This window comes from Aspergillus wentii, assembly GCF_001890725.1.
Source record: "Aspergillus wentii DTO 134E9 unplaced genomic scaffold ASPWEscaffold_1, whole genome shotgun sequence".
Taxonomy (NCBI): Eukaryota; Fungi; Ascomycota; class Eurotiomycetes; order Eurotiales; family Aspergillaceae; genus Aspergillus; species Aspergillus wentii.
The window spans coordinates 2,866,906-2,893,791 of record NW_024467832.1 but is presented as its reverse complement, the minus strand read 5'-3'; the positions used below and the strand labels follow the sequence as shown (position 1 = coordinate 2,893,791).

General features: G+C 49.0%; 11 protein-coding genes across 11 annotated transcripts; 6 read left to right on the top strand and 5 right to left on the bottom strand.

Moving 5' to 3' along the window:
- Positions 1–786: 786 nt before the first annotated feature.
- cp9 (putative serine carboxypeptidase) lies at positions 787–2,655 on the bottom strand (the record flags this gene model as incomplete). The annotated part of the gene is made up of 2 exons (XM_040829503.1): positions 2,192–2,655; positions 787–2,126 (listed from the first exon to the last, which is right to left on the bottom strand). The coding sequence occupies exons 1-2, from the start codon at positions 2,433–2,435 to the stop codon at positions 787–789; spliced, it is 1,584 nt and encodes a 527-aa protein (XP_040694805.1). The 5' UTR covers positions 2,436–2,655.
- Positions 2,656–6,485: 3,830 nt separating this feature from the next.
- On the top strand, positions 6,486–8,391 carry ASPWEDRAFT_23238 (TCP11 family protein; the record flags this gene model as incomplete). Its single annotated transcript, XM_040832453.1, has 2 exons — positions 6,486–7,424; positions 7,486–8,391. The coding sequence occupies 2 exons, from the start codon at positions 6,486–6,488 to the stop codon at positions 8,389–8,391; spliced, it is 1,845 nt and encodes a 614-aa protein (XP_040694804.1).
- A 332-nt stretch (positions 8,392–8,723) lies between these two features.
- On the top strand, positions 8,724–10,330 carry ASPWEDRAFT_246677 (uncharacterized protein). Its single transcript, XM_040832646.1, has one exon. It carries the CDS (start codon positions 8,874–8,876, stop codon positions 9,990–9,992), a length of 1,119 nt encoding a protein of 372 aa, XP_040694803.1. The 5' UTR covers positions 8,724–8,873; the 3' UTR covers positions 9,993–10,330.
- Positions 10,036–10,711, bottom strand: ASPWEDRAFT_246748 (uncharacterized protein). The gene is made up of 2 exons (XM_040832649.1): positions 10,270–10,711; positions 10,036–10,134 (listed from the first exon to the last, which is right to left on the bottom strand). The coding sequence occupies exons 1-2, from the start codon at positions 10,491–10,493 to the stop codon at positions 10,080–10,082; spliced, it is 279 nt and encodes a 92-aa protein (XP_040694802.1). The 5' UTR covers positions 10,494–10,711; the 3' UTR covers positions 10,036–10,079.
- ASPWEDRAFT_246683 (uncharacterized protein) lies at positions 10,712–12,317 on the bottom strand. Its single transcript, XM_040832647.1, has 4 exons — positions 11,573–12,317; positions 11,319–11,506; positions 10,985–11,017; positions 10,712–10,930 (listed from the first exon to the last, which is right to left on the bottom strand). Coding segments are annotated over exons 1-4 (831 nt in total). The 5' UTR covers positions 12,182–12,317; the 3' UTR covers positions 10,712–10,929.
- Positions 12,318–14,190: 1,873 nt separating this feature from the next.
- Positions 14,191–15,042, top strand: ASPWEDRAFT_99399 (uncharacterized protein; the record flags this gene model as incomplete). Its single annotated transcript, XM_040839661.1, has 1 exon — positions 14,191–15,042. The coding sequence occupies one exon, from the start codon at positions 14,191–14,193 to the stop codon at positions 15,040–15,042; it is 852 nt and encodes a 283-aa protein (XP_040694800.1).
- Positions 15,043–15,157: 115 nt separating this feature from the next.
- ASPWEDRAFT_246552 (uncharacterized protein) lies at positions 15,158–16,043 on the bottom strand. The gene is made up of 3 exons (XM_040832644.1): positions 15,817–16,043; positions 15,669–15,751; positions 15,158–15,598 (listed from the first exon to the last, which is right to left on the bottom strand). The coding sequence occupies exons 2-3, from the start codon at positions 15,736–15,738 to the stop codon at positions 15,273–15,275; spliced, it is 396 nt and encodes a 131-aa protein (XP_040694799.1). The 5' UTR covers positions 15,739–15,751; positions 15,817–16,043; the 3' UTR covers positions 15,158–15,272.
- ASPWEDRAFT_34614 (uncharacterized protein) lies at positions 15,996–17,729 on the top strand. Its single transcript, XM_040834047.1, has 3 exons — positions 15,996–16,552; positions 16,612–16,860; positions 16,920–17,729. The coding sequence occupies exons 1-3, from the start codon at positions 16,285–16,287 to the stop codon at positions 17,450–17,452; spliced, it is 1,050 nt and encodes a 349-aa protein (XP_040694798.1). The 5' UTR covers positions 15,996–16,284; the 3' UTR covers positions 17,453–17,729.
- A 134-nt stretch (positions 17,730–17,863) lies between these two features.
- On the top strand, positions 17,864–21,809 carry ASPWEDRAFT_34613 (ubiquitin-ubiquitin ligase UFD2). Its single transcript, XM_040834046.1, has 7 exons — positions 17,864–18,054; positions 18,145–18,812; positions 18,879–19,089; positions 19,145–19,600; positions 19,656–21,243; positions 21,302–21,451; positions 21,520–21,809. Exons 1-7 carry the CDS (start codon positions 18,025–18,027, stop codon positions 21,624–21,626), a joined length of 3,210 nt encoding a protein of 1,069 aa, XP_040694797.1. The 5' UTR covers positions 17,864–18,024; the 3' UTR covers positions 21,627–21,809.
- A 449-nt stretch (positions 21,810–22,258) lies between these two features.
- On the top strand, positions 22,259–23,404 carry ASPWEDRAFT_23231 (3-oxo-5-alpha-steroid 4-dehydrogenase family protein; the record flags this gene model as incomplete). Its single annotated transcript, XM_040832452.1, has 2 exons — positions 22,259–22,372; positions 22,433–23,404. The coding sequence occupies 2 exons, from the start codon at positions 22,259–22,261 to the stop codon at positions 23,402–23,404; spliced, it is 1,086 nt and encodes a 361-aa protein (XP_040694796.1).
- A 668-nt stretch (positions 23,405–24,072) lies between these two features.
- Positions 24,073–26,487, bottom strand: ASPWEDRAFT_23230 (5-methyltetrahydropteroyltriglutamate--homocysteine S-methyltransferase; the record flags this gene model as incomplete). Its single annotated transcript, XM_040832451.1, has 3 exons — positions 24,073–26,046; positions 26,111–26,230; positions 26,290–26,487. 3 exons carry the CDS (start codon positions 26,485–26,487, stop codon positions 24,073–24,075), a joined length of 2,292 nt encoding a protein of 763 aa, XP_040694795.1.
- Positions 26,488–26,886: the final 399 nt, after the last annotated feature.

The window sequence follows — 26,886 nt, the reverse complement described above, 5'->3', positions numbered from 1 at the left end:
AGAGACCCCGCTCTACGCTCATCTTTCCAGGACTTTGGTTCCTCGGCATACGGCCTTTTGTGCAACGCCACAAGCCATATTGTTTATTCCAAATCCTTGGTGTTGTGAATAAAATCTCATAACTTCCAGGTGTCTCTGCTTGTGACCGGGGCTGCAAGTGGCTCCTATGTGTATTCAAACGGGGGCTTGCATCACATTCTTCCTTGGAAGGACTGTTGTGCATGTACTCTTTGCACACACGCGTTAAATAATGATTTGAGGAGCAAAACACAGTTACTGTCGTGTTTATTCACTACGTACGCTCCTAGTCACGCCTAGGCGGACACGACTATTTCTTAGGATGATGTACCCATAGTCGAATGACTTGTTGGTTTCGGTTTCTTGTTCCATACTGCTTTCTTTTTCCCCCCCCTTTTATTTTCTTATTTTTTTTGTTCCCTTTTTCTTCCGCGTGTTTTAATTCAGGGTCTGGGGGTTTTCAAAAAAAAAAAGACAGGCTCGGACATACCAAGGACGGATGGAGTTTCGAGCTTGAACACTTTGCATAGCGTTGTTTTCTTCTATTGAATGACATGGATGACGGGAAAGAAAAGAGACAAGAAATCTAGACACTATTTTGGGAACTGGCTGTGGTTCCATTGATGTATATGTTATGAGATAGAAGTCACAACTTCTAGTATTATCAAGATTCAAGATACCACAATCAGAATCAGATCAAATAATTAAATTTATGCTATTGCCCATATCCTAGTTGATTCTGACTTCCACAAAAAAAAAAAAAAAAAGTCAGCCCCGGACAACAACATCCCTCACATATGCGAACATCTCACGCGGCTTATCAATGAACACACTATGACCTGCATCTCGGAAAAGATGGAAAGAAACTCCGCGCTCTGAGGCCCAGATCCCTGCCTCGGCAAGGCCGTCGCCATTGTTCTGCATGGCCAGATTAGCAGGGGTAGCATTATCGGTGAAGAACACGCGGCTCGGCTTTTGGGAAAAGCCCTGCGCCCCGCGCCAGGTCATGTTTTGAAGACATAGTTCGGTGCCAAGATGGTTGATCAGCATGTCATGGTCGCCAGAATAGATGTGCAGGGCAAGGTTATGCGACGTGACCAGTGATGGGAGAATGGAGTACGCCGGTGGAGTGGGTGGAACTGCGACGGAGACAAGGGTTTGGAGGATGTCGTCACTGCAGGCACTGAACAGAGTGGCATCGCCACTGTCGCTGTCAGGAGGAAGAGCGTTCAATGTGGTTTGGACATCTGCACGGCTGAAATACGAGGCCAGCAGGTGAAACGGGTCGATTGTGTTACAGTCATTTTTGATGTCGTAGACGTCGAAGCATTCCTTGCCCACGCCAGAGGCAGACACGGTGTTCAGGTAATCCATGGCGGTGGAAAAGGTGGCGCATGGTCCCTGACAGGTGGAATTTAGGATGGATGACAGTACTCCATCTTCCGTGGTAGGATGGGTGTTGCATGTATCGCTCAAGATAGAGCCCTGGCTGCGACGGTGCCGTTTATAGTTCATGCCCTCTGGATCCCCGGGGATGGTGATTTTGCCCTTGGGAGGAAATGTGTTTGCATGCTCCATGACGGAGTCGAAGCCACAGATCTCATCCGCTTTGGCGAAGGCCGATATAATATCATCAGGTATCTGGAGCAAGGAGCTTTGAGATTTCAGATAAGCACCTGTTGTGACGAATGAACTAGCGGCAGCGTTGCCCCAGGTTCCATCGCCCATTGACATTGACCGGAGATTAATGGGGGAGGAATCCTGGTTGTCGACGATGGCAGATGCGAAATATGGGATGTAAATCCCTGCATATGACTCTCCCATCAGATGAACCTGCTTTTTCTGTAGATGAGGGAAATTGGAGAAGAAATTTTGAAGCCAGCTGTAAAAATCAGATACGACTCGATCATTGTTGGTGACGGGGTTCGGTGCGCTTGCGGTCGACAGACCCGTCCCCACGGGCTGGTCGACATAGAGAACATGGCCTAGCTTTGTCCAGGAGTTTGGATTCTGTATGAGACGAGTCGAGTTTCCATCGAAAGAAACGGGGCCATTCCCTGTCGTCAATCCGATCAGAGACGAGCAGCCAGGCCCGCCGTTGAGCCAAACTATGAGGAGAAATCTATTGTCAGTTATCTTCCTATGTATACTTGTTCCAAGGAGAGAAACTCACTAATTAGATGATCGTCGTAGTCAAGGTCCTCTGTCTCAAAGAGCCAAAAGAACATCGAATTGCCCTCCTCCGTGTTCGGGACAGGAAGCCGGCCAGCCCAGCTGGGGCCCAGAGAAGGACCATCAGGCAGCGAATGGACCTCGAACTGAGAAATATCAGACGGTGAGGTCAAAAGCGACCTAGCGATCATGGGTATAGCTAATGCAGCATGGAAGAATGACAAAATGCCAGCGATATTCATCATTTTGTGCGTGGTAGTTGGGAATTGCTTCAGTCAAGTATCAAAAGAGAAGACGACTAAAGGATAATAATCCATTCTTTTGTCTTGAAAAAGTCCATGATATCCTCTTGTGCTGAAAGAAATGCTTGGATGAGCCATGGAAGGTCGAATGTTATTGAGGTGATCGTTATTATCGAATGAATGAACCTGAAGCTATCCAGAAGTTGATCTCAATAGCAAGAACCTTATTGAGTATGATGTTCTGGTTATGACGGAGCATTGGGACAAAGGGTCTTCCTTCTTTGAATGGAATACCCATGTTAAATGAGTCCATGGCCATTCTGTAGGTGTTTCAATCGAGAGTTGATTCTGGTGGGATGTCAAGATGTTGTCTTCTCTTCTGGAGAGATGGTGATACTTGTGCCTCAGGCATGAATTCTCACATACTCCTCTCTTTAACCGGGGGTTTGTCAACAAATAATAGGCCAGCCAGTATTACGAACAGTATTTATGTATAAATTCTAATTACTGAGTATCCAGAATTCAAACAATCTCATAAATACCAAAATGGAGGCTCGAAGCTGTCTGCATGCAGCCCTACGACATTTCTAGGTCAAGTGACTGATATAGGGCTTAGGTTTAGGGCCATCACGGGGCTGCAAGTTGCTGCTTCAGTCTCACCTTCATCATGAGACGATGCTATTCATCACGAGAACCTTTTGGACTCATCATGGTGTCAACGGATTATCAATCATTCATCCTGAGGGATCATGGACTATCGTTCTATCCCAGATCCATCGGTCTTACTGGTCGGTAGTACAGGAAATTATGAGATCGATCGATCCCCATCGGTTTTATCGCTGCCTGATATGGTGTACTCGTATGCCACTATGGGGTGATGTTACCGCTCTTTTAACTGGAATTCCTTGGCTCCTTAATTGACTCTATCAATGGCCCAGGGTCAGATGAGGCGACACACACGGCCCACGCGTTGGACGACCGACTTTGCACTGTGCAGCCAAAGTGAGGCGTTAAGCGCAGGCGAGTCTCATGTCTTGCAGCCCCTTATCCGCATAGTCAAGCCGGAATTAACTAACAAGAATCAAGAATCAAGGCAACACCCCTGGCGCTTTGAAGGGGAAAAAATATTCAAGAAAGAAACTGAACATGCACAGGACGGAGAACGAAATCCATAGGATTCACACGGAGTAATATTAAGGATATGGGCACTGCTCTGTCGATCGGCCGTCCATTTTCAATAGCGAAATCCTCCCATCCCGCGCGTCTGTTGCACGGGGGTCGACTTACTATTTATGATAGCACCTAGGCAGCACTTCGATAACCCGATTTCAACACCTGACCGAGGTCTATCTATTATGTATTCATCTCGTATCTACTCCGTTCCAGGGATGGACGTCGAGTGGGATCTACATTTCAAGTCCAAAAAGGAAAGAAAGTTTTTCAAGTCCCCTGCACCTGGTCTACTTGTCGCCACAAGTCTTCGGGCTTGTAACGCAAGATTCCGTCGGCGGCCACGGAGACTCGATCGCGGGTCCCGAAATGTCGGTGGACGGAATGGGTCCGGCCATCCCCAGATACCTCATTCTATGAAGGACGGAGGAGTAGATATCATATCCACTGTCCGAAGGCGATGATGGCGGATGGCCACTCATAAGGGGAGTGGAATTGTTGAATGAATTCACGTCTCATGAGCCACCAGAGCTCCCCCTTTCATTTTACAAGAATTATCTACACATGTGGGTCCCTCCCAAGGAGACAAAGCCACAGGACTGAGGAGATCTCGGCCGCCGATCAAGAAGTAGAAGCTCTCAGGGCGATCATACGATGAGAACCGAAAACGAAAACGAATTGGATACATCGTCGAAACTATGGGGTACATATCGTCATTTTCCTTGATGTTGAATTGACACGGCAATCAATTTCTTAGCAAAGATTTTGCTGCGGGAAAGCTGTGACCATCTCAGAAAAAGAAAACAACCCTTTCAATGGCTGCTATCGTGAGAGACGCAACCATCTCAGATGCGATTGAGAATTCTCCAGAATCCAGCCAGATGTTCTCGGAAGGAGAGAAAATCGGGTCTGATAGAGATTGAGTTTCAACACTGGAATGTCCCAATCCAGAATCCCCTCTTCATCTTTCGCCTGGTCTACTACATACTACTATTGCCATCATGACATGGGGTTTTATTGATTGACTTCACTATTGCCGACCAGTTGAACGATAGCGGGGCGGAAAGCTGCATTCGACTGTACATTATTATTATTATTGTGGTGGACGAATTTGCCTTCACTTTCTAACGGAGTACATACTGTGTTCCGACACCCGACAGACAAAGGTTCATTGACGGTGGCGTGTGTGTCCTTTTTTCCTTTTTCTTTTTCTTTTTCTTTTTTTTTTTTAAAAAAAAAGAATTATCTTTTAAATTTTTTTTTTCTTTTTTTACACCCTTCCTTGTTGCTTATCCTTTCTCCTTTTTGGGTCAATTCCGCGTTACGGGTAACAGCATTTCCCTTCTCTCCCACCACAGGCCAGCTGGGATCGTACACGATGCTGTGCCCTGTCATCGTGAGGAATGCTGGGGAATAATAACCGCACAAAGTTCTAGGAATTTCGACTGTGGAATTTGCCTTTGCCTGCAGTGTCCCTCGCCGCTACTGCTGGGAACGATCATCTCCTTTGTTACCCACCATTGCAGCATGCGGACAGTCCGGAGAAGGGGGGCGCAAAGAGGGAGTTCTAGGGGGCCTCTCCCTTTAGTACTCGCGCCCAGCATATCACTATCACTCGATCGCCGGAATAGAATAATCTCCCACTCCCACGTCATTCACTAAAATATGGCTAGGAGCCGTTGGTTCTGCGACAATCATGTTCTAATCTAAATACGGAGAGTATTGCTAAGATTTCTTCTAATCTTCTTTTTGCCGGCCCCCGTTCACATCCTGTCGCAGACCCAGAGCCCAACAAGCTCGTACGTACACTGCTATCCGCAAGCATCCTGATCAACAACAGCCTCACTTTTGCATTTCATCTTTTTTTAATTCCTGCGAAATGCAGTGGCGTCCCCACTAGCCAAGGCTGTTCTCGACGCAATCTGTAATCAAAATTCTTGTAAGGTCATCGCTGTTTGCTTGCTGTCGGTCTATCTCCCTCTCTTGTTGCCCGCCATTATGATCCATTCCAATCCCCAATTGTAATCTTTCGTTGTTTCATGACCATTCTTCTGGTCCCATCCGGATGCCGTTATGTTGAAAACGCATGCTTGCGACTGCCATTGGTTATATCAAGACACCATCATCCCGGTTTCTTTACCAATCTGATTTTCGCCGATTTATTTGTTCATTCCCATCTGTCTTGTCTCGGCATTGCAGTTGAGTCGCTGTCGTTTGTTTCAATTGTTTGCCCATCCTGGCGCTCCATTGTCATTGTTGCATAGAGCATTGAGCTGTGTGCACCGAACGCCTCGTGCTTCTTTATTTTTTTACCCATTTTATTTTATTTTATTTTATTATTTTTTTTTTCTCCTGGGTTCCCCCCCTAGCATTTCTTTTTCTCGCGCTCTTCTCTTTGGTTGACCCTTCCTTGCCAATTTTCGCCTTACTTGCTGTCACCCTTCCTCTTCTTTTTCCCTTCAGCCATAAGGTTATTCGGACTGTCGCCGTCAAAACACTAACCTAGACACACCCCGGCTCCAGCTTGCCCCAGTTTTGTGATCATCGGATTGGGCCACCATCGTTGGCTACCCCTAAGTCCAGTCTTGTCGTCGCCCCAAACCTTCGAACTAGTCGCTGTCAGCCTGTCTGCCTCAGGCGAGTCTTGACACTACGTGTTTGCAAGAGGCATCATCCATCGTCCATTCGATCCACCGGCTGATACGAGGCTATGGTGTCTTGCACGCCCTATACGAGACGCTCATAACCTTTGTTATTTAGCCTGCAGAAGGATTTGTGATCATTTCCGCAATCGACATACTAGGTTACCAAAGCACCCTGGCAAGACTCGATCTTATTCTCGACCTTCCCAACTATACGGAAATCTCGGATTCAGTGGAATTGATGGAGATGGATCTTCAAAAGGCCAACGAGACGAGAAGGGATACGCCTAGCAAGCAGGAAGAGAGTTCAGAATGTCCTCTCGAGCCATATGGAGGCGGCCACTCGAAAGACTCCCCTAAGAACGACTCCCTTGATCACCATCGTGAATCACACAATGATGAAGACCCCGCGACCATGAATCAACGATGCCAACCCACCCAGTTCCCCTTTAATAATAATAATTCCCGCCGGAAACCCGCGTCAACTACTACACAGTCAACTTCCAGAATACCCCTGCCATCGCCAGAAGCTATAGATATCCCTGGCGCCCTGGGCCTAGCTGCCAGGGAACACCGATTGTTACTCGTCGCAAAGCGACACCCCCCGGTAACAAAGAAAACCCTCAGCGAACTTGACCTACCTTGCATCATGAGCAACATAAACCTTCGCATGGACGCCAACTTCGATCGTGATCTACATTTCAAACCCGATCTCGATGGCGAAAAGGGTAAGCGCAAGCGAAGAGAAGCCACGGACTACTGGGAGGCCATGGCAGCGGAGATTTCAGTCTACGCATTTTGCGCATCTACTGAGATGGGAAGCGCCGGTGACGGTGGGCATCAGAATGGTCAACGGCAGGCCTTTGAGCCCAGGCTCCCTGCGATGTTCGAGACGTTACAAGATGTTCTCAAGACACTTGTCCCCGAGCGTGATCATCCGAGCGTCATGCAAAACCTCGAGGTATCTTTATTGATGCAACAGATTCGGAAAGGAGTTCTTGATATGGTCGGATTGGCGAATTGGCTAGCGGCGCTGCTTAAGACCCATTGCGCCCCAATGCGGGACGAGTGGGCGGATCGCATGGTGGAGCAGATCAGCACTGGGTCGCAATCGCAAAATTCCTTGGAGATCGTCAGCGGCCTTCAAACGCTCTTTGCCATCTTGGAGGCTATGAAACTGGTGAGGGATATTGAGTGTTTTGCGTTAAGAATTGTTTTACTGACTGGGTGGGCTTATGTAGGATGTTGCGAACCACCAAATCCGCGCCTTCCGGGTTCTCCTCATCGAGGACACCGTACCTTTTCTTCAGGAATATTTCCAGAATAAAATCGAAAGAGAAAACTTTCGCGTGGAATCTTCGCGGGTCTGGTATCAAGAACTTCGGGAACACGAGCTGCACAACATGGATAGAACCAAGCCAGTGGACGGGTTCTGGCCTGTATCGGTGATGTTAAACGGCTTGTCCGACTTGTTACTTCAGTTCCATGACCCAGAAGGGTTTCCAGAAACCTTCATCTTCGACTCGGATCGACTTTGGCAGCTCCGGTCCAGTCTGCAGAACCTAATCAACTTGGACATCAGTTGGTATATCTTTGAATCATACATCCACACTCAAAAACGATATCTCTCCGCGCCCGTCGAAACGTATGCGACATTCCGCTCCCGGATCGGATCACTGATGGAGGAGAACGAGGACTGCCCCCGAGGATCACCGCGATGGCTGCAGAATGTACGGTGTGTCGCGCTGGAGATTGCTCGTTTCGCATGCGCCGCCTGTCGCAACGATACCGTGGTGTCGGATGATGTGATAGTGCCTATTGAACGAGCACTGGAATGGCATCTATCGAATGACTCGGAATTGTTCCAGTACTTCCAGAACTCCATGCAGGAGAAACTGATAGCGGCCACCTTTGCCTCTGCGAAAAAGTATCTCAACATGTCTCCGCTCGCCATCTGCGAATCCCAACGAAGCTATCCTCAAGCTACACTCATCCAACACCAATACGACATTGAGCGTATCTCGATGCGGTTGGCCCACATGGGCGTCCTACACTGGCGTGTTTGGGCACCGATTCTATACGTACGCGATAGCGTAACACCAAGTGATATGGGAAACGATCCAACGCCATCGAATATTCATTTATAATATCCTTAACGGGGTACATTGAGCAAAATTTGTGTTTCTTGATTTGCAGTTCAGCGTCTTGCATAGGTAGTTTTGGAACATGGCGTCCATATGGAAAAGGGCGTATTTCTTTATCAATATATTTTTGTTTATTTCTCTTGCTTTGGATATTGACATTTGGGGTTTGGTCTCGGGGCATTCTGTTTATTGATAGCAATGTTTCATAGATGTGATTTTGATAATCGTATTTTGTCTGCAGTTTGGCAGTAATGCATAATCCATACCTGGTTAAATATGTACGGTTATGTAATCACGTTCCTGCATAAATAAGATCTACATTCAGCATCAACAATTCAGCATCGCATCTCTTAAACATGCATCAACCTCGCAGCCATCATGCTTGATTCGCTATAGCAATAAAATACGCACATACATCCATACGTGATACACCCCCTCAATACCAGCGTATCGCCACATCAATTGATATTAGTTTTGTATCCACCATGCGCCTCACTCCTATCCTCCAATCCACATATCCTCGTCTCACATCCCTCAAAGCCGCCCAACTCCAACGCATCGCCCAAGCAACAGGCATCCAATCCTCAGGCCCTAAACCGGCCCTCCTCGATAGGCTTCAAGCTGAACTCCCGCAGAGCGAGTATGCCCCAATCTCCGGAGCTGGCAGCCATAGCCATGCTAAAAACGGCATGAGCATTCTGAGCATCGATATGGGGATTCAGAACCTTGCTTTTGCGCATCTTCTTGTTCCGGGCTCTATGCCTTCTCTGAAGGCATCTTCGTCGTCGGGGTATTCAGCGCCTCAGATACAGCTAAACGCATGGCGACGAATGGGGGTTTCGGACATTGATGCGTCGTCGGTCTTCCCTTCGGGTATCTCTCCACCATCCTCCACAAGTTCAAAAGGCGCCAGTAGTGTCGATGCCTTCCATCCCTCTCTATATGCAAAACACGCATACACGCTCATCACCTCATTACTGGCAACGTACCAACCCACGCACATCCTCATTGAACGACAGCGGTTTCGTTCTGGGGGTGGCAGTGCAGTGCAAGAGTGGACGCTGCGCGTGGGCGTGTTTGAGGGGATGCTGTATGCGGTTTTGCATACGTTGGCGCAGCGTGGTGGTGGGGGTGGGGATGTTGGTGGGCCTTTTGTTCACGGGGTGGAACCGATGCGTGTAGCGAGGTTTTGGGATGGAGGTGGCGGTGGCGGTTCAGTTGAGGGTGAGACGGATGGAGAGAAAGTGAGTAAGAAGAAGAGAACTAATTCAAAAGAGGGAAAGAAGATCAAGATTGATGTGGTTGGGGGTTGGTTAGCTGCGAATATGGGGGGTGAAGCTGGGCAGACGCCATCATCGTCGAAGATATGTGTAGGGGAGAGTCCTGAGCTGCGGGATTTGGTGGATGCGTATTTATGCAAATGGCAAGGGAAGAAGAAACGATCATCGAAGAAGACAGATGGGAATGGGGGTGGGGTTAATATTGGCAAGTTGGATGATTTGGCTGATTGTCTCCTTCAGGGTGTGACTTGGTTGGAGTGGCATACTATGCGGCATCGAATTTGCCAGGAGGGACTGGATGTGATGGAGTTTGATCGTGATTGAAGATACCCTGTATAAGTATAATTGATATATAAAGTGATCTTGCAAATAATACCGTCTATATACGACTACGTTGGCTTTACTAGACAATCATAAGAAAATAAAAATGGAATTCGCTCTCATGAGTCTATGGGTCATTATCCTTCTGTCCAATATGATAAGTCAGTTATTTACTTGGGTAAAAAGGAAAAAGTAGTAAAATCATATTGTACAGTCGAGTAACAGGTATCTGAGATCGTTTGGTTTTCCTTCTGAAGCATATCAATGGTGTCTGACATACAGGGATCGTGACAATGGCTTTGGTAGAAGTAGAGAAAATAAAATAGAAAGGAAGAAATAGAAAAACTTTGTTGGTAAAAAAGGTAGTCTCAGAGGACCCTGCATAGAAAGAATATAAAATTTTGGAAAGAAAAAAGGCCAGTCAAGACATGGAAAAGATGGGTGTCCCGCTAGGAAAGAAATGGAAACGAAAATGAAAAGTAGACGCTTGTAGAAGCCAACCATTTTGCACCATCCAGATATTTCTGAGCCGGTACAAGGCTAGCGCACAGCACGCGAAGGAAGAAAATCTCAGTAACAGATGCTCATGTCACAGTCTCCAGAGGCCCGTGCAGCTCTGCCAGTCTAGCTTAGTAGAAGTTGCGACGGAAGCCAGTGGGGAAAGAAGCCTTGCTGCTGCTAGTGAGGAAACCAGAGGGCTTCGCAAAACCGCTGCTGATGGGGAGAGTGCCGTTGCCGAAGTGAGGACGGCCAGAAACAATAGCGGAAGAGGAAGCAGCAGGAAGAGAGCTAGTAACAGAGGCAGAGCTAGAAGGAGTCGGCGTTGGGACCTGGCTGCTTTCATCTTCGGCGGAGGAAGAAGGAGCAGACTGGTGCTTGTCAGAGTCATCCGGCTTCTCGTAAAAGCCACCGGGCTGGGCAGTGGGGGCGGGGGTGGCAGTCTATCGATACAGGTCAGCTTGACATCTAGATTGGGAATGCGATTGAAGACATACCACAGTGACGGTGTCGGTAACAGTGACAGTAGCCTGACTGCAAGCCTGGCGGTTATTTCCTTCATTGTCTCCATTGCCTTGGTAGTCGCCAGAGCTTCCGGAAGAGGGTGTAGGGACTTCCACAACAGTCAAAGTAGAAGTAGAAGTGGAGGAGATGGTGGTGGTAGGCTCGTCTGTGGCACTGGCGCTAACACTGGTAGTAGCAGGCTCGGGGGTCTAGAGAAAATTTATATCAGTACTCAATCCTTCTCATTGACGAGGTTTCTTCTGACTTACCACAGTGATGGTGTGGAGCTCAGTGGCAGTCTTGTGGACAGTCGTAGTGACAACAGACGTGGAAGTACCAGCACCCATGGTGTAGGTGAGAGTGACATCCTTGGTAGTGGTCTTGGTCTCAATGACGTGAGAGACAGAGCCATCAGCACCATTGTCAGCAGCGTGGCTAGACTGAGGGCCGGCGGGCACACCAGTGCTGAGGGGAATGGGAGCCGGGGTAACCTTGGATGAAGAGTAGGGAGTGGCCTTGGACGAAGAGTAGGCAGGGATCCTGGACGAAGAAGGAGTGGCCTTGGAAGAGTAGGGGGTTGCCTTGGACGACGAAGGGAAGCGAGCAATCACCGACGAAGAGAATGGAGCAACGACTGAGGACGAAGCAGCCACAGAGGATGAAGCCGCAACAGGGGATGAAGCCGCAACAGAGGACGAAGCAGCAACAGAGGGCGTAGCAACCACGGAAGACGACTGGGCAGCAACAGAGGATGGAATGACCACGGAAGACGACTCAGCGGCCGCAGGAGAGGACGGGACAACCACAGAGGAAGTCGACTGAGCATCCACGGAAGAAGATGGAACAACCACCGAGGAAGACGGAACAACCACAGCTGGGGGAGACTGAGCAGGCACAGAAGACGACTCAGCCTCGACAGAGGAAGATGGGACAGCAGGAGGTGTCTCAACATCCACAGAAGAAGGCTGAGCGGGCACAGGTGGAGTCGGCTGAGCATCCACGGAGGAAGACGTGGTGGGCTGCACAGGAGTCGGGTAGACCATCACGGAAGAGGTGCTGGGAGCAGGCTCGCTGTAGTCTCTGGCATTGAGGAAGTGGTTGTGACGAGCGTGAAGATCGTGGTGGTTTGCCTCGCCAACGGCAGCGAAAGCACCCAGAAGGGCGATGGAGATCTTGCCGGTCAACTGCATGATGAAGGAAGCTGAATCAGAGCAATCAATGCCTCGTTGAAACAAACTCAAATGACAAAGTCTCTTTCAGAGTCAGCTGCACTGATCAAAAAGAGAGTGAAGTGCGAAATCGATTCGCAGGAACAAAAAGAATGACTGGGGAGAAAAGAATGGATGATTCTCTAGCACAGAGAAAGTAGAAAGGAATGAACCAGCAGCCTGACTGGGAGGAAGGAGAAGAAGAGGAGGAGGAGGAGAGGAAGAGAAGCAGAGATTAATTAATAAGGAGGGGAATTAATGAGCAGGAAGATTCACTGCGATGCTGGAGTATAGAATACAGTACGTTACAGCGTTACAGGACCAGATCCATAACGGTCCGTTGGGTGGGTGGGGCAGGGGTCAGCCAGAGCCAGTATTCTTGGTCTTGTCTGGTATTGCCTGTCGACTTTGCGTGCTTATCGTTTCATTTTATATGAGGTTGAGGGTGTATATACAGCGTAATGCCTGGTATAGAGACAAGCCAATCAGAGAGCGTGGGTGGGGATGGGTCCAGGCACCGCAAGTGGATTTGCTGTAGCCGAAGATTAAGGCCCGTTTCATGGAGTCATTCTAATTTATGATTGGTGGAGGGGACCAGGGTAATCTCATTCACTTTTTTTTTTCTCCTCCATGATTATATCAATGTCATATGCCACGATATTATGATTGGGATTATAATATTAAATTAATATTAAGATTAATCCAAATGAATCCAGCCTGATCTAGCCAATATCATAATATACAGTACTTAGATATAATATGAGTGAAAGAATATCTACACTCCACGGGGATGGTTGCATCATATTTGGATGGAGTCATGTTTATAACTCTAATTAATTAAGTGGAAAACACAAGCCATTCCCTGTTTTCTGTGCAACAGAACGGAGTAATATGGAATAACCATGTCGTACCGATATAATATTGCATCTCTGTCCTACTATAGACACGGCTCATTTATTATTATTCTAGACCATTCCACTGGAATCCTACCTTGTGGTAAGACTGCAACCGAGAGACAGAATCTCGGAATATTCCAGCCGTTGATACCAGAATGGTAATATTACTGATCTGTATCTTGGTGACAGTGCCGATCCATGCGGTGATCCTTAAAGGCTCGATTCTAGCAAAATAGAAGGAGTGGAGCATCAAGAGTCTAGAGTCCGGATGTCTACAGAGCATTGACAATGTATACAGAAAGCTGTTCGAATGGAGCTTAATAGCATCAATTACTGAGAGGGTTTTGTCTGGTTGATTACTGCAAATTTCTGATATAGGAGTTTTTCGCAAGGTGCTGTATACCCACTTGGGTAAGTCTCGGATATAACATGCATTCAGTGTTTCAACTCATGACTCGGATAGCTACGTCCGAGATATCAATGCGATCCCGTTTTACCTATGGCCTATACGAGTTCTATGTCTGATATTGGATGAAGTACAGTAACCGTGTCATTTATATACCTGTGAGATATACCCGAAGCAACATCGAACATGCATATACCTGGCATAAATGTATGCCTTTATCTCCATATTATCATCCATGCAATATAATAGACGGCACATGTCCATGCACGTTTCATCCATATTAAGGCATCATGGTTCTTCCTTAGTGGGGTTCCCCAGGACCCCATTACCACCATGCAGTCTGCTCTACAGAATGCCCATAAACATATTTATCTAGATGTTAATATCAAATCCATTACTCATATTCTTGCCGTGTTTAAACGGAAATCTCCATGGATAAATCCGCCTGTGCTGTGCCGTGGATGAGCCAACGCCGCCCGTCCTCATCCACATCCCATCATTTCTTCTTCCCGCAACCTCAACTTTGGTCCTTCTCAGGCCCTGACTCCACTGCTACCGAACTGACGTGACTCGAGGCCTCATCGTTGTTTTATCCGATTTATTTTTGTCCTTCGATACTGCCTCTGTCGCATCTATCCGTCCTTCGCGTGTCAATCGAACTCGACTGACGCAATCGCATCGTCAAAGCCATGACGAACCCCTCCTTCCAGGTTCGTCGAGCTGAGTTCAGTCGATCCCTGAAACGTTTCACCGCGTCTTCCACGAACTTTCAAATCCTCAGCTCTGTCCCTTCTTCTACTGAAGCTCAGCCACCCCCTCCAGACGTTCTCTACGTGCTGGACTCGTCCTACAATCCCCCAACCCATGCCCATCTCCGCATTGCTAGCTCCGCTCTGCTAGAAAACTCTAGTCGTTCGCCTCGCCTCCTGTTGTTACTTGCTACGCAAAATGCGGATAAACCACCTAAACCGGCACTGTTTGAGGACCGTCTCATCATGATGGAATTGTTTGCTCGGGATCTCTTGTCGTATATGAAGACAACGGCGCCCAGCCAACCTGCCCCGCAAATTGACATTGGGGTTACCAAAATGCCATATTTTATAGGTAAAGCGGCGGAAATCGACTCCGCTGGGGTCTATCCAAAATCACTTGAGCAGGTTCATCTCACGGGCTACGATACGTTGATTCGGATCTTCGATACAAAGTACTATCCACCGGAGCAAACGCTCCATCCGCTCCAGCCCTTCATCTCGCAGCACAGACTGAGAGTCACCATGCGTCCTAACGATGAATGGGGCAACAAAGAAGAACAAGAGGCTTTCCTCCTCAATCTGGCTCAAGGAGGTAGGGAGCATGAAGGTGGTAAACGAGAGTGGGCAGAGCGAATTCAGTTCGTAGAAGGGAAGAAGCCGGGGGAGAGACCGGTGAGCTCTACACTGGCTAGAGAGGCGAGTCAGCGGAATCCCCAGGATCTTGAGTGGCTGGTCCCTGAGAAAGTCCGGGGCTTCCTCTCATCCCAGCAACCCTATACCGATAACTGATCGGCTGGTCACGCGATCATAGAATATAGATGGCGGCAGACACGGACGACTCTTTTAGACATTTCATGACATTTTTGGCACATATCATACAACCATGCAGCAAAAAATGACTATACTGTAAGCAATGAATCCGGAACACCATACCTTGGGCGACGCCTACCCCGCCACCAGACATGCTAGTACCTTATTACCTAGCATTGAGAATAAACCACTTGGCCCATGTAATAGAACTACTCTTCCTCTTCCTCCCTCTTGCCAAACGTGTATGCCAGTCCTCCGCCGACCAAATTGGCAAAGCAGAGACCCATAGTCGCACCGCGGACAACGCCCCGAACACCCCATTTCTTCATGAATGGCTGCTTCCGCCGACCGGCAAGCAGTAGGTAGAGTCCCGACCAGGCCGCAGTGAGACCGGCACTATCGACCTTGAAGCCCTGGAGGTTCGCATAGCTTGTAAAGAGAAGGACCGGAGGGAAAAGCATGGGAACCGCTTGGAAGGGACGAGCATGTTGCGCCGTGATCAAGGTTGCGAGAAGGGTCGGAGGGAAGGAATTTTCTGGTTGCGATATTAGACTAAGGAACATATCGGAGGCTAGGAATTGGATGAAAGGGGGATAATTGCATACCTCCCCATGCCTTTGCTCGCTGGACGAGAGACTGCTTTGTCTCTTGGACTGTGGTATTTGTGCTGGACATTATGGAAGAGGACCTAGAACAGGAATAAAAGGATTGTCAGTATAAGACAGATAAATCGACTGTAATTGAGAGTCTCACAAGATAATTTTATTATTTATGAGCAGGCGCAATTGAAATGCAGAGCTTGCAGTAGCAGTGATATATGATCCTAAAAAATGACGATGATGACACTGACAGGCCACTTACTAACGCCGGGGCTTAGCGTCAACAACTGAACCGCCGAAAGACACCACGTTGATCAGTCAGTTCCTTTTATCCAAGAATCTAGAACCTCACGCAACGCACCAAACCACTGCTTTCCTATCTCCATCAGAAAGGGAGGGAATCTATTATTCCATCGCCAAGGACGGGGTTTATTTTCGCTTGTTTTTTGTTTGAACGGTCGGCTCTTTCAACCAACCCTCTCTCTCTTCTCCCGCTGCGGGATCGGATTTCTCCTCCTCCGTCCGACCTGCGCGCCACCCCGTCCATCATCATTCGGGCCAAAAATCCTGGAGAGAAATACAGATCCTCCGATATATCAGTTTTATACACCCCATCACAACCATGCCTGCGGCTACAGCATCCGGGGTAGACGGCGGGGGCTCGGCCAAGTCTCGCGACCACAACCAAGGGAATCAGGACAGAAAATACACTCCGGAACAGAAGGCGGCGGTATTGAGGATACGAAAATGCTCGGCAACCGCATTTTATGAGATTCTGTCGTTGGAGAAGACTGCTACGGATAGCGAGATTAAAAAAGCATACCGGAAACTGAGTTTAATGACACATCCTGATAAGAATGGTTACGAGGGCGCAGATGAGGCTTTCAAGTGTGAGTTTTTGCTTTGGCTGCGGATAGGTGTTTGGATGTTTGACTGACGTGCGATGTAGCGGTTTCTCGTGCGTTCCAGGTGTTATCGGATTCAGAAAAGAAGGCCAAATATGACAGGTTTGGAGGAGACCCGGATAGCAGATTCACCCCCAGTGCTGGGCCATCGGGCGCCTCTCCCTTCAGCGGTTTCAGTGGTGGTGGATTCCCGCGGTCAGCAGGTCCTGGGTTCGATGATGAGATATCGCCCGAGGAACTGTTCCAACGGTTTTTCGGCGGTGGTTTTGGTGGTGGCATGGGAGGTGGTTTCGGTACAGTGATATCCCGCGTCATAGCTTACCGCGAACCGTTGCTAATTCATCTGTTCTAGGTGGTCCTCAGTTCGTCTTCAACATGGGAGGAGGCCCTGGATTCCGCGTTCACCAATTTGGAGGCGCTCGGCCACGGAGAAGGCCTCGCGAGGCCACTGCCGAGGAATCTGCACCGTCCGGCTGGGCCCTGTTCCAGCAACTTTTGCCTCTCATCCTTCTCTTCGTGCTCCCTCTCCTCTCTTCGCTTTTCTCCGGCTCTTCTACTCCTTCTGGTCCTTCTTATCGCTTTGATGCCGCTGTTCCCCCTCACACCATGCACCGAACGACACCCAAACTCAACATCAACTACTTTGTTAATCCTACGGATGTGGACGACTATAGTTCACGGAAATTCCGCCAGTTGGACCAACGGGTAGAAGTGGACTATGTCTCCAAACTACGGTATGAATGTGAGAGTGAAATGCATGCCCGGGATCGAATGATGATGGATGCCCAAGGCTGGTTTTTCCCTGATGTAGAGAAGATGAAGGAGGCGCGCTCTCTGGAGTTGAAGAGTTGCCGTCGGTTAGATTCTCTAAAGGGGAGACGGTAGACGGCATTACTAGCTTTTTGACTAGACGTGATTCTTTTGTCTTGATTATCCCCCTTTTTTTCCCTTATACTTAATCTCTTTTTTTTTTTCTTCCTTTTTTTGGACTTTCGCTTCCTTAAGATGTCAATAGTGCATGAAACAAGGATTTGGGCGTCTCATGGGCTTATGTGTGATTGGACTTCTATGACTGTTATCCATTCTCGAGAAATGAAATGAGTCTTGTACACAATGAATCAATATCATCTCACTTGCATTCTCACTTTGATATCACCGTGCCATAAAAAATAATGCATCTCTTCGGGGCGGAGAAATGAAGGCGGCGCTTAGTTAATATGCGGGCGAATCTCAGCGACCATGACCGAATGCCGCCAGCATGAGTGATTGCCAGCAATCATTCCTCCTCGTTTCTTGATCTTTCTTTCTTTCTTTCCTGGGTTTTACGACGGTGGCCTGACATCTCTGGGAGACGGTCTTTTAGCTTTTTTCTACGTTTTTCTAGCCGGTCTTCTCTCCGCATTCCTTGCCCCGCTACAAAAGCTCTCTGTGCGTCGCCATATCCTTATCGTTGAAAGATGTCAGATACTCTTTCCGACGCGGACAAGGTCAGTTGTGTCCCCCAACGCCGCAGGCGCTGTCGCTAGAAAGAAATCTCCCAGTATCCAGGAACTAATCCTGAATACCCCATCTTTTAGATCCGCAACAAGCGCCTCGCAAAGCTTGGAAATCCATCCCCGTCTTCGCCCGTCGAGGGAAGTGCAGAATCAGCCTCCGCCCAGCGACCCACAACACCTTCGCAGAGTACAGACAGCCCACGACCACAGGCTAGTCGAGACAACAGCGCACCAAGTTCTGCTGCACCATCGCCGAGGCCCGAGTTGCAGCAGTCGGAAGGAAAACGGATCAAAATCACACCCGTTAGGACTGCCAGTCCAGCCCCGGATCGATCACAATCTGGAACGCCGGTCTCCGCGACACCGAGGGCAGAGGAGAGTATCGAGTCCTTTGAGGACCGTACTCTGAGCGCTGTTTTCAAACTTACCCTGAGGGAAGATCGACAGAGGGATATCCACGGACAACGGTTGATCTATCTATCTGGTTTGAAGAGTGAACTTGAAGACGAAGGCCGACAGTTGCGGATCGAGACCTCGGTGCTGGACCAGGCTCTTTTGGAAGCTGCTTCCAATGTTCACCAGCAGAAGCCTTTGGATTACTTACTACCATGCTGGAAGAGGATTTCCCGGCTGTACAAAGGTTTCCGCCGTGCAAGCGACAATGACCCCAAGTTCCAAGTTATCTGCGAGGCCCGGCGCCTGTGCACGAGTTATTGCATGTTTGCTATCACAATGCCGGATATGTTTGGGTGGGTTTTGTCTCTTTCATTGGCTGGGGTGATGGGATACTGATTGATGATTCTAATGCTCATTAGACTCGAGCCGTCTGAGCAGTCGCCGCTGAAGCCTTACCTACTCTTGGACCCTGAGGAGGATAGGGGTGTTGATTTCGAGTTCATCAGCGAAGCTGTCAAAAGGTTTGATGAGGACGAGAGCATCAAGCCCGCTTTCATCGCCGCGGTTGAAGAATTGAGCCAAGAGCTTGCTGAAATGAACATCAATGATGACTACAAGCCCTATGTGACGGTATGTGAAATGCCATCTTGCCACGGGAGCCCTATGCCAATTAATATCCCCTTAGGCCTTGCGGAATCTTGTCCGTCACGCGGTTATTGCCGCCGCGATTACAGAGTCATCCATTTTCAATGCGTCTCGGGACCCAGCACTGTTTGAGAAGCGCACGCTCTTGGGACCGTGGTTTCGCTTGTCTCCTCTCCAAGGGAATGTGACCATGTCATACTTCTCGAGCCCCAAGACAAGAGACCAAGGGTATATTCTTAATGCCCAGCGATCTCTTCGGATGATGCAGCAGATGCTCAGCGCGGATATTCTTGATGTAATCAACCACTTGATTCGAGCATCGAAGGATGCAAGAGATAGAGTCCTGGACTGGTTTGCCACGGCGTTGAACATCAATCACAAGCGAAGGGCAATGCAGGTGGACCCCAACACAGTATCGTCTGATGGATTCATGTTCAACCTCACTACATGCATGGACCAGCTCTGCGAGCCGTTCATGGATGCATCTTTCACTAAGGTAAATTTGGAAACCCTATCAGGTGCCTGTGTCGTTTTGTCTAATTTTCTTTTAGATTGATAGAATCGATGCCGGATATCTCCACCGGAACCCTCGTGTGGACATGAAGGACGAGACCAAGATCAACGCCGATCAACATGCTTCTGATGCTTTCTATTCTCAGAAAGCAGAAGGCACCTCTAACTTCATCACCGAGATCTTTTTCTTGACGGTTGCCGCCCATCACTATGGAAGTGAATCGTTGACCTCGAAATTGGATCAACTTGAAAAGGACCTCCGACACATGGAGTCCACCATCGTCAAATTTGAAAACGAGCGGCACAAATGGATAAACAACCCGATGCAACTCCGGGTGTTTGAACAAGCCCTCAAGAAGTACAAGGACAAGTTGGATTTGGGCCTGGCTCTGAAGTACAGTCTCCAGGGTGTCTTGTTTGACGACCAGTGGCAGGCCCGTTCTATGCTGTTCATGAGATACGTTATCGTCTGGCTCTTAAGACTTGTGTCAGGCGGCAACTTCCCCAAGCAACCGGTCAAGCTGCCTCTGCCACAGGAGCAGCCGGAAGTCTTCAAGTGCCTTCCCGAATACTTTGTGGAAGATGTTGTCAGCAACTTCAAATTCATCATGTGGTGTATGCCTCAGATCATCACCGCTACGCAGGGTGATGAACTGGTCATGCTTTGCCTGACGTTCTTGGAGAGTTCGGCTTACATCAAGAACCCATACTTGAAGGCTGGACTGGTGTCTATCCTATTCCGAGGAACATGGCCGCGCCCCGGCGGCGCTCGGGGTGTCCTCGTGGATCTTCTGAACTCCATGCCCTTTGCCAATGATCACCTGTTGCATGCACTTATGAAATTCTACATCGAGGCTGAACACACAGGTACCCACACTCAGTTCTTTGACAAGTTCAACATCCGTTTTGAGATTTTCCAAATTGTCAAGTGCATCTGGCCCAACACTCTCTACCGTGACAAGCTTTCCAACCAGGCCAACCAGAACCTGGACTTCTTCGTGCGATTCGTCAACCTACTGCTCAACGACGTGACCTTCGTGCTCGATGAATCCTTTGGTGCATTCAAGACCATTCACAACACTCAGGTGGAGTTGAATCAAAGTGGCAGCACGATGGACCCTACCATGCGTCAGGAAAGAGAGGAGCAACTTGCTTCCGCTCAGCGGAATGCCAAGTCCTACATGCAGCTGACGAATGAGACCGTCGCAATGCTTAAGCTCTTCACCGATGCGCTGGCAGATTCATTCACAATGCCGGAAATCGTCCAGCGATTGGCAGACATGTTGGACTACAACTTGGACGCTATGGTGGGCCCGAGAAGCAGCAACCTGCGCGTGGAAAACCTGCGTGACTACGGATTCAACCCACGGGCTTTGCTAAGTGAAATTGTGGACGTGTACCTCAACTTGAGGAACAAGGAAAACTTTATCTTTGCCGTTGCACGGGATGGTCGGTCTTACAAGCCGGTCAACTTTGAAAAGGCCGCAGAGATCCTGCGTAAATTCAGCCTCAAATCTCCAGAAGATCTGAGGAGGTGGGAGATTCTACAGAAGAAGGTCATGGAGGCTCGGGCGGTTGATGAGCAAGCGGAGGAGGACCTTGGAGAGGTTCCGGACGAGTTCTTGGGTATGTTTCGAAGATTAATTCTCTTCGTGCGTGAGTTGACTAACAATTTTCTCTTTAGATCCTTTGATCTACACATTGATGGAAGACCCTGTCATCCTGCCCAACTCCAGAATGTCTATTGATCGCTCGACTCTGCGTTCCCACCTCCTGAGTGATCCTCATGACCCATTCAACCGAGTTCCACTCAAGATGGAAGATGTGAAGCCTGGTAAGCATTCACCTTTGGTCCCGATTATATTCACTCAGATTGAAAACTAACCATCCTTCTTCACTTAGATACCGAACTCAAGGCCAAGATCGAAGCATTCAAGGCACAAAGAATAACAGAGCGGAGACAGGCAGCAGCAGCGGAACAGGGCGAGAAGATGGATACTTCTTCATGATCATCATTCTTCATGCACATAATGCTAGCTGTTATTTATGATAGATATGGTTTGCTTAAGACAATATGCCTGGGATTATTCATATACGTTTGTTTGGATTGGGGTGGGCTTTCTTTTATTTGCTGTTATTAACCCACACATCAGAATATCATGAGCGACATTTACCATGAGCCAAGAATCAACATATGCTTATAATATCTGACCATTTAATTAATACTCTGTAGCTCGAGTTCATATCTGTAGTAGTATCGTGCTCTTGGAATAGCCTCCATTCACTGCAGAACAACGCAGATCATGTGGGGATCCGATAGTCCCGTGACATCACGCTCTTGCTCTTTTGGGACAACAGCAGCTACACAAAATCTCCAGATTCTTTCTTTTTCTTTTCACTCATCTCAGGATCCAGTTCTTATATGGAAGGACCCATCTTGTACAGCTCTTTTATTCGACCCCGGTTGATTCAGCACCCTCGTTGAAAGCTCAGAATTGACGTAACCGACTTCTTACAAGGATACCTGCATGGTCCCCAAGTAGCTCTGCAGTCTGCAGACAAACAATTTCCGACTGCCTACTCATTTTCACTGGATATTTGGATAGTATTAACTTACTATTCGAAACCATAAGCTGAAAACATGGGCTCTATCATCTCGTCCTGCGTGGAATCTCTACCACCCCTGGTTGACTTCTTCCCTCCTACACCAGAAGCGTACGCCGTTCTTCTCAATGGCTTCCAGTACTTCCCAGTTGTAAGTCTCAAATTACACAAAAAAAGCTTCATAGATACATAGCTAACACACATCAACCAGTTTACCCTTATTCAATGGCTTCTCTCTTTCTACCCTGCCGGCAAGAAATCCATGAACTCCTGTTTGAACTTTCCTGGTCGTGTTGGCTGGGTCATCATGGAGTTGGTGGCACCGATTAACTTCCTCTTCGTGCTCTGGAAACTGCCACAGACGCTCGACATTGCATCTCTCCCGCTCATCAATAAGCTGGTCGGGTCTCTGTATGTCATCCACTATGCCAATCGAGCTGTCATCTCGCCTCTGTTCGCTGCGCCGAGTATGTCGCCTATCCATGCTCTTGTCGTGTTTGCGGCGGTTATCTTCAACTGGGTTAACTCCTCCTGTATTGCGTCGTGGGTGGTCGGGTACAACGTTTCTACCATTGGATACAAGACGGACGGGGGCATCCCATCATCTCCCCAGGGAGGGTCGGGATCGGGGTACCTCCCATACTTGGGTCTGGTCCTCTTTTTCACTGGCATGATTGGCAACATATACTCTGATCGAACTCTATTCCGTCTTCGTCGCGAAGAAGCCGATAGACGAGCGGCCAAGGAGGATCTCGACCAGAACAAAAACGACAGCAACAATGGCCAGTCCACGAACAAATACTTCAAAGTCTACGTCATTCCTCCTTGCCAGGGCGTTTTCCGGTCCATCCTTTACCCAAACTACGCTTTTGAATGGATCGAATGGCTCGGTTTCATTCTCGTTGGCACAGCAATCTTTCCAGCCCGTCTTCCATCTGCCATTTCCTCCTCGCCTTCCTACTCAACTCCTCCATTCAGACTTGCACCCTGGCTTGTTCCTGCCGCTGTCTTGGCGGAGAAATTCAATGTGCCTCTGTCTCTACCCGGCTTGTTGTTTCTTGTCAATGAGATTTCTACTATGTTGCCTAATGCTCGTTGGGGTCGGAAGTGGTACGTGGAGAGATTCGGAGAGAAAGCTGTCGGTGGAAGAGGTGCGGCTGTTCCGTGGTGTTCTTGGTTGTGATTTACAACATCATTTATGGTCAATTTTGGGGACTTTTAAGCTACTTTTTGGTACACTGCTGGGCTTTAGATAAGTGCCTGTTGCATACATAGTAAGTTTCGGGCGTTGTTGGATCATACCTTATCTTGAGCTCCAAACTGTATCTACATGCGGAGATCTACTTGGTTGGTCAGGCAAGTGTCAATGGGACGAATTTGATCAAATAAGTACTCCCAGGAAACGTTAGTCCAAAGACATGGAGACTACAGTTTACATTTATAGATGGAAGAAGATATTGTTTCAAGGCAAATGCCCTCATTGAATTAGATTGAGAGATATGTTGGTACCCTCAAAAAGTGTGATAAAACACATTGTTGAAATTATGAAAAACCACCGGCAACAACCCACATCAAGCGCTCATGCTTCCTGTTCCCAAAACAAAAGAAACTTATAAAAACAAACACGGCCAGGAAACCGCTGCTCGCTGAACTGATGTTGGCTGAATGCCGATGTTGAAATCGTAAATGTTGAACTCCTTTACCCGCAAATTTTGTTATCTAAAACCCCCAACCCTTATGTTGAACTTTTGGTATCATCATCGTAACTCATCATAAAACGAAACTCCACAATTCGTTTCTGAGGCGACTGGTTGAATGTCGCCCCCATCATGGGTTTAAATTGTTATTAATTTATTGGGCGTACTTCTGACGGAAGTGCTTGGCAGCGCTGACCAAGTTGGCCAGAGCAGCCTTGGTCTCGGGCCACTGGCGGGTCTTCAGACCACAGTCGGGGTTGATCCAGAGCTGCTCGGGGCGGAGGTACTGGAGCATCTCCTCGACACGGTCCTTGATCTCCTGCTCGCTGGGGACACGAGGAGAGTGGATGTCGTAGACACCGGGACCAATGTGGCGGGGGTAGGCCTCGTCAATGAAGACCTTGAGGAGCTTGGCGTCAGACTTGCTGTTCTCAATGCTCAGAACATCGGCATCCAAAGCGGCAATGGCGTGGAAGAAGTCCTGGAACTCAGAGTAGCAGAAGTGAGAGTGGATCTGAGTGCCATCGGTAACACCTGCGGTGGACAGCTTGAAAGCCTTGACAGCCCAAGAGAGGTAGTTGTCACGCTCGACTCCGGAGCGGAGAGGGAGACCCTCACGGAGGGCAGGCTCGTCAACCTGGATGACCTTGATACCGGCGGCCTCGAGGTCAACAACCTCGTCACGGAGGGCAAGAGCTAGCTGCTGGGCCTGGACGGACTGGTGGACGTCGTCACGGGGGAAAGACCAGCGGAGACAGGTGATGGGACCAGTAAGCATACCCTTCATGGGCTTGCTGGAGACCGAGACGGCGTACTTGGACTCCTTGACGGTCATGGGAGCGGGACGAGAGACGTCACCGACAATGATGGGAGGACGCACGCAACGAGATCCGTAACTCTGGACCCAAGCGTGGGTGGTGAAGACGTAACCAGTGAGTCTCTCACCGAAGTACTGAACCATGTCGTTACGCTCAGGCTCACCGTGGACGAGAACATCGAGGTCGAGCTCCTCCTGGATCTTGACAACCTCACGGATCTCCTTCTCAATGAACTCCTCGTACTGCTTAGGGGTGATCTCACCCTTGGTGAACTTGTTACGCTGGATACGGATCTCCTTGGTCTGGGGGAAAGATCCAATGGTGGTGGTGGGGAAGCGAGGAAGGTTGATGCTCTTGCTCTGCTCAGCGATACGAGCAGGGAACTCAGACTGGCGGTTGTGCATGGCCTCAGTGACAGCAGCCTGTCTGGCCTTGACCTCGGGGTCGTTGGTGCGCTTGGAGGAAGCACGGGACTGAACGGACTTGGCGTTGGCCTCGAGCTCCTCACGGACAGCAGCAGGGCCCTCAGTGACAGCCTTGGCGATCACAACAACTTCAGCGGTCTTCTCGACAGCAAAGCTGAACCAGTCACGGATCTCAGCATCGAGAGTCTTCTCGCTAGCGAGAGTGTGGGGAACGTGGAGGAGAGAGCTAGAGGTAGAGACGATGACTCTGTCCTTGCCCAGCTTCTGGATGGCCAGCTCGACCTTCTCAATGGCGGCCTTGAAGTTGGTCTTCCAGATGTTACGGCCGTCAACGACACCAGTGGAGAGGACCTGGTTGGGGCCGAGAGCACCGATGACGGTCTCGAGTTGCTCAGGGTTGCGGACAAGGTCCACGTGGATAGCGTGGAGGCTCTGAAGGGAAGAGAGGACATCAATGTTGTGGACGATGTCACCGAAGTAGGTGGCAAGGGTAATGCGGGGGGCCTTGTCACCGAGGGCACCCAGGGTCTCGTAGGCGGGCTTGAAAGCCTCCTTGGACTTGGCGGGAAGGTCGAAGACGAGGACGGGCTCATCGATTTGAACATCCTGAGCACCAGCCTCCTTGAGCTTGGCAAGAAGCTCAACGTACAAGGGGAGGAGCTTGTCAAGCTTGGTGATGGGGTCGACGGTCTGACCACGGTCGGCCTTGGCGAGGGTCAAGAAAGAAACGGGACCCAAGACAACGGGGCGAGTGACGATGCCAGCCTCCTTGGCCTCGAGGAACTCAACAACAGCCTTGGGCTGGTCGGCCAGCTTAAAGACCTGGTCGTCCTGGAGGGTAGGCTTGACGTAGTGGTAGTTAGAGTCAAACCACTTAACCATCTCCTGTAATTGATTGTTAGAAAATATGGGTCCTTTGTTTGTTTGTTTATCGATACAAGAAACGTACCAAGCTAGGAACATCGATGGCAGCCTGGCCATCCTGGGCGGGCTTCTGGAGACCACGGCCCATGGCGAAGTATTCGTCAACGGGGTGGAGACCATACTTGCTGTATCTCTCGGGGATAACCTATTCAGAGACCAGATATTAGCGTTTATAAAATGAATCTCTATAAAAGAAATACATACACCGAAGGTCTGGATGTGGTCAAGGACCTGGTCGTAGAAAGCAAAGTCGTTGCTGGGGATGACATCGACACCGGCATCCTTCTGGATCTTCCAGTGCTCGAGACGGAGTCTCTTACCCTCAGCGAGAAGGTCATCGCGAGAGATCTTTCCTCCCCAGTAAGCTTCAGTGGCCTTCTTGAGGTCACGGAGCTTTCCCATACGGGGGAAACCCAAGACAGCGCTAGCAACCTGTCAGCAACTTGATATTCGACAACTGATAGTGGGAGGGAAATGCATACGATTGAACCATCCTGACGGTTGTATATGTGTGAAAGGAGGAGAAAAAGCGGGGTTTAACACGAAGAGGGAGAATGGTTGATAAAATCAATCACACAAAGATAATTCCCTTCTAGCAATTTCTTGCTAACAAAGGATAAAAGGAAGAAAGGAAGAAAAGGGGAGGAGGATGGAGAAGAAAAAAAGAAGAAGAAGAGAGCGAAGAGGAGGGAAGAGGAAGAATAAGAATGAATGGAGGGGAAGCGGGACGACAACGGCGCTAACTGAAAGGGGCTGGAAAATCCCACCTGATGGAGGGGCACCGCGTGTACTGGAAATACA

Bases quoted from the DNA above. Each gene is read 5' to 3' on its own strand.
- ASPWEDRAFT_246677 (XM_040832646.1), top strand. From the start codon at position 8,874: ATGCGCCTCACTCCTATCCTCCAATCCACATATCCTCGTCTCACATCC.
- ASPWEDRAFT_246748 (XM_040832649.1), bottom strand. From the start codon at position 10,493: ATGGTTGGCTTCTACAAGCGTCTACTTTTCATTTTCGTTTCCATTTCT. The intron at 10,135-10,269 runs GTATGTCAGACA...CATATTGGACAG, and splicing joins AAGCCATTGTCACGATCCCT to AAGGATAATGACCCATAGAC.
- ASPWEDRAFT_246683 (XM_040832647.1), bottom strand. From the start codon at position 12,181: ATGCAGTTGACCGGCAAGATCTCCATCGCCCTTCTGGGTGCTTTCGCT. The intron at 11,507-11,572 runs GCAACCCCCTAC...TCTTCGTCCAAG, and splicing joins GCTTCCCTTCGTCGTCCAAG to GCCACTCCCTACTCTTCATC. The intron at 11,018-11,318 runs GTCTGTTGTCAC...GCTTGCAGTCAG, and splicing joins ATGGGTGCTGGTACTTCCAC to GCTACTGTCACTGTTACCGA.
- ASPWEDRAFT_246552 (XM_040832644.1), bottom strand. From the start codon at position 15,738: ATGTCCAGCACAAATACCACAGTCCAAGAGACAAAGCAGTCTCTCGTC. The intron at 15,599-15,668 runs GTATGCAATTAT...TATCGCAACCAG, and splicing joins GCGAGCAAAGGCATGGGGAG to AAAATTCCTTCCCTCCGACC.
- ASPWEDRAFT_34614 (XM_040834047.1), top strand. From the start codon at position 16,285: ATGCCTGCGGCTACAGCATCCGGGGTAGACGGCGGGGGCTCGGCCAAG. The intron at 16,553-16,611 runs GTGAGTTTTTGC...CGTGCGATGTAG, and splicing joins CGCAGATGAGGCTTTCAAGT to CGGTTTCTCGTGCGTTCCAG. The intron at 16,861-16,919 runs GTACAGTGATAT...CATCTGTTCTAG, and splicing joins TGGCATGGGAGGTGGTTTCG to GTGGTCCTCAGTTCGTCTTC.
- ASPWEDRAFT_34613 (XM_040834046.1), top strand. From the start codon at position 18,025: ATGTCAGATACTCTTTCCGACGCGGACAAG. The intron at 19,090-19,144 runs GTATGTGAAATG...ATATCCCCTTAG, and splicing joins ACTACAAGCCCTATGTGACG to GCCTTGCGGAATCTTGTCCG. The intron at 21,244-21,301 runs GTATGTTTCGAA...TTTTCTCTTTAG, and splicing joins GGTTCCGGACGAGTTCTTGG to ATCCTTTGATCTACACATTG.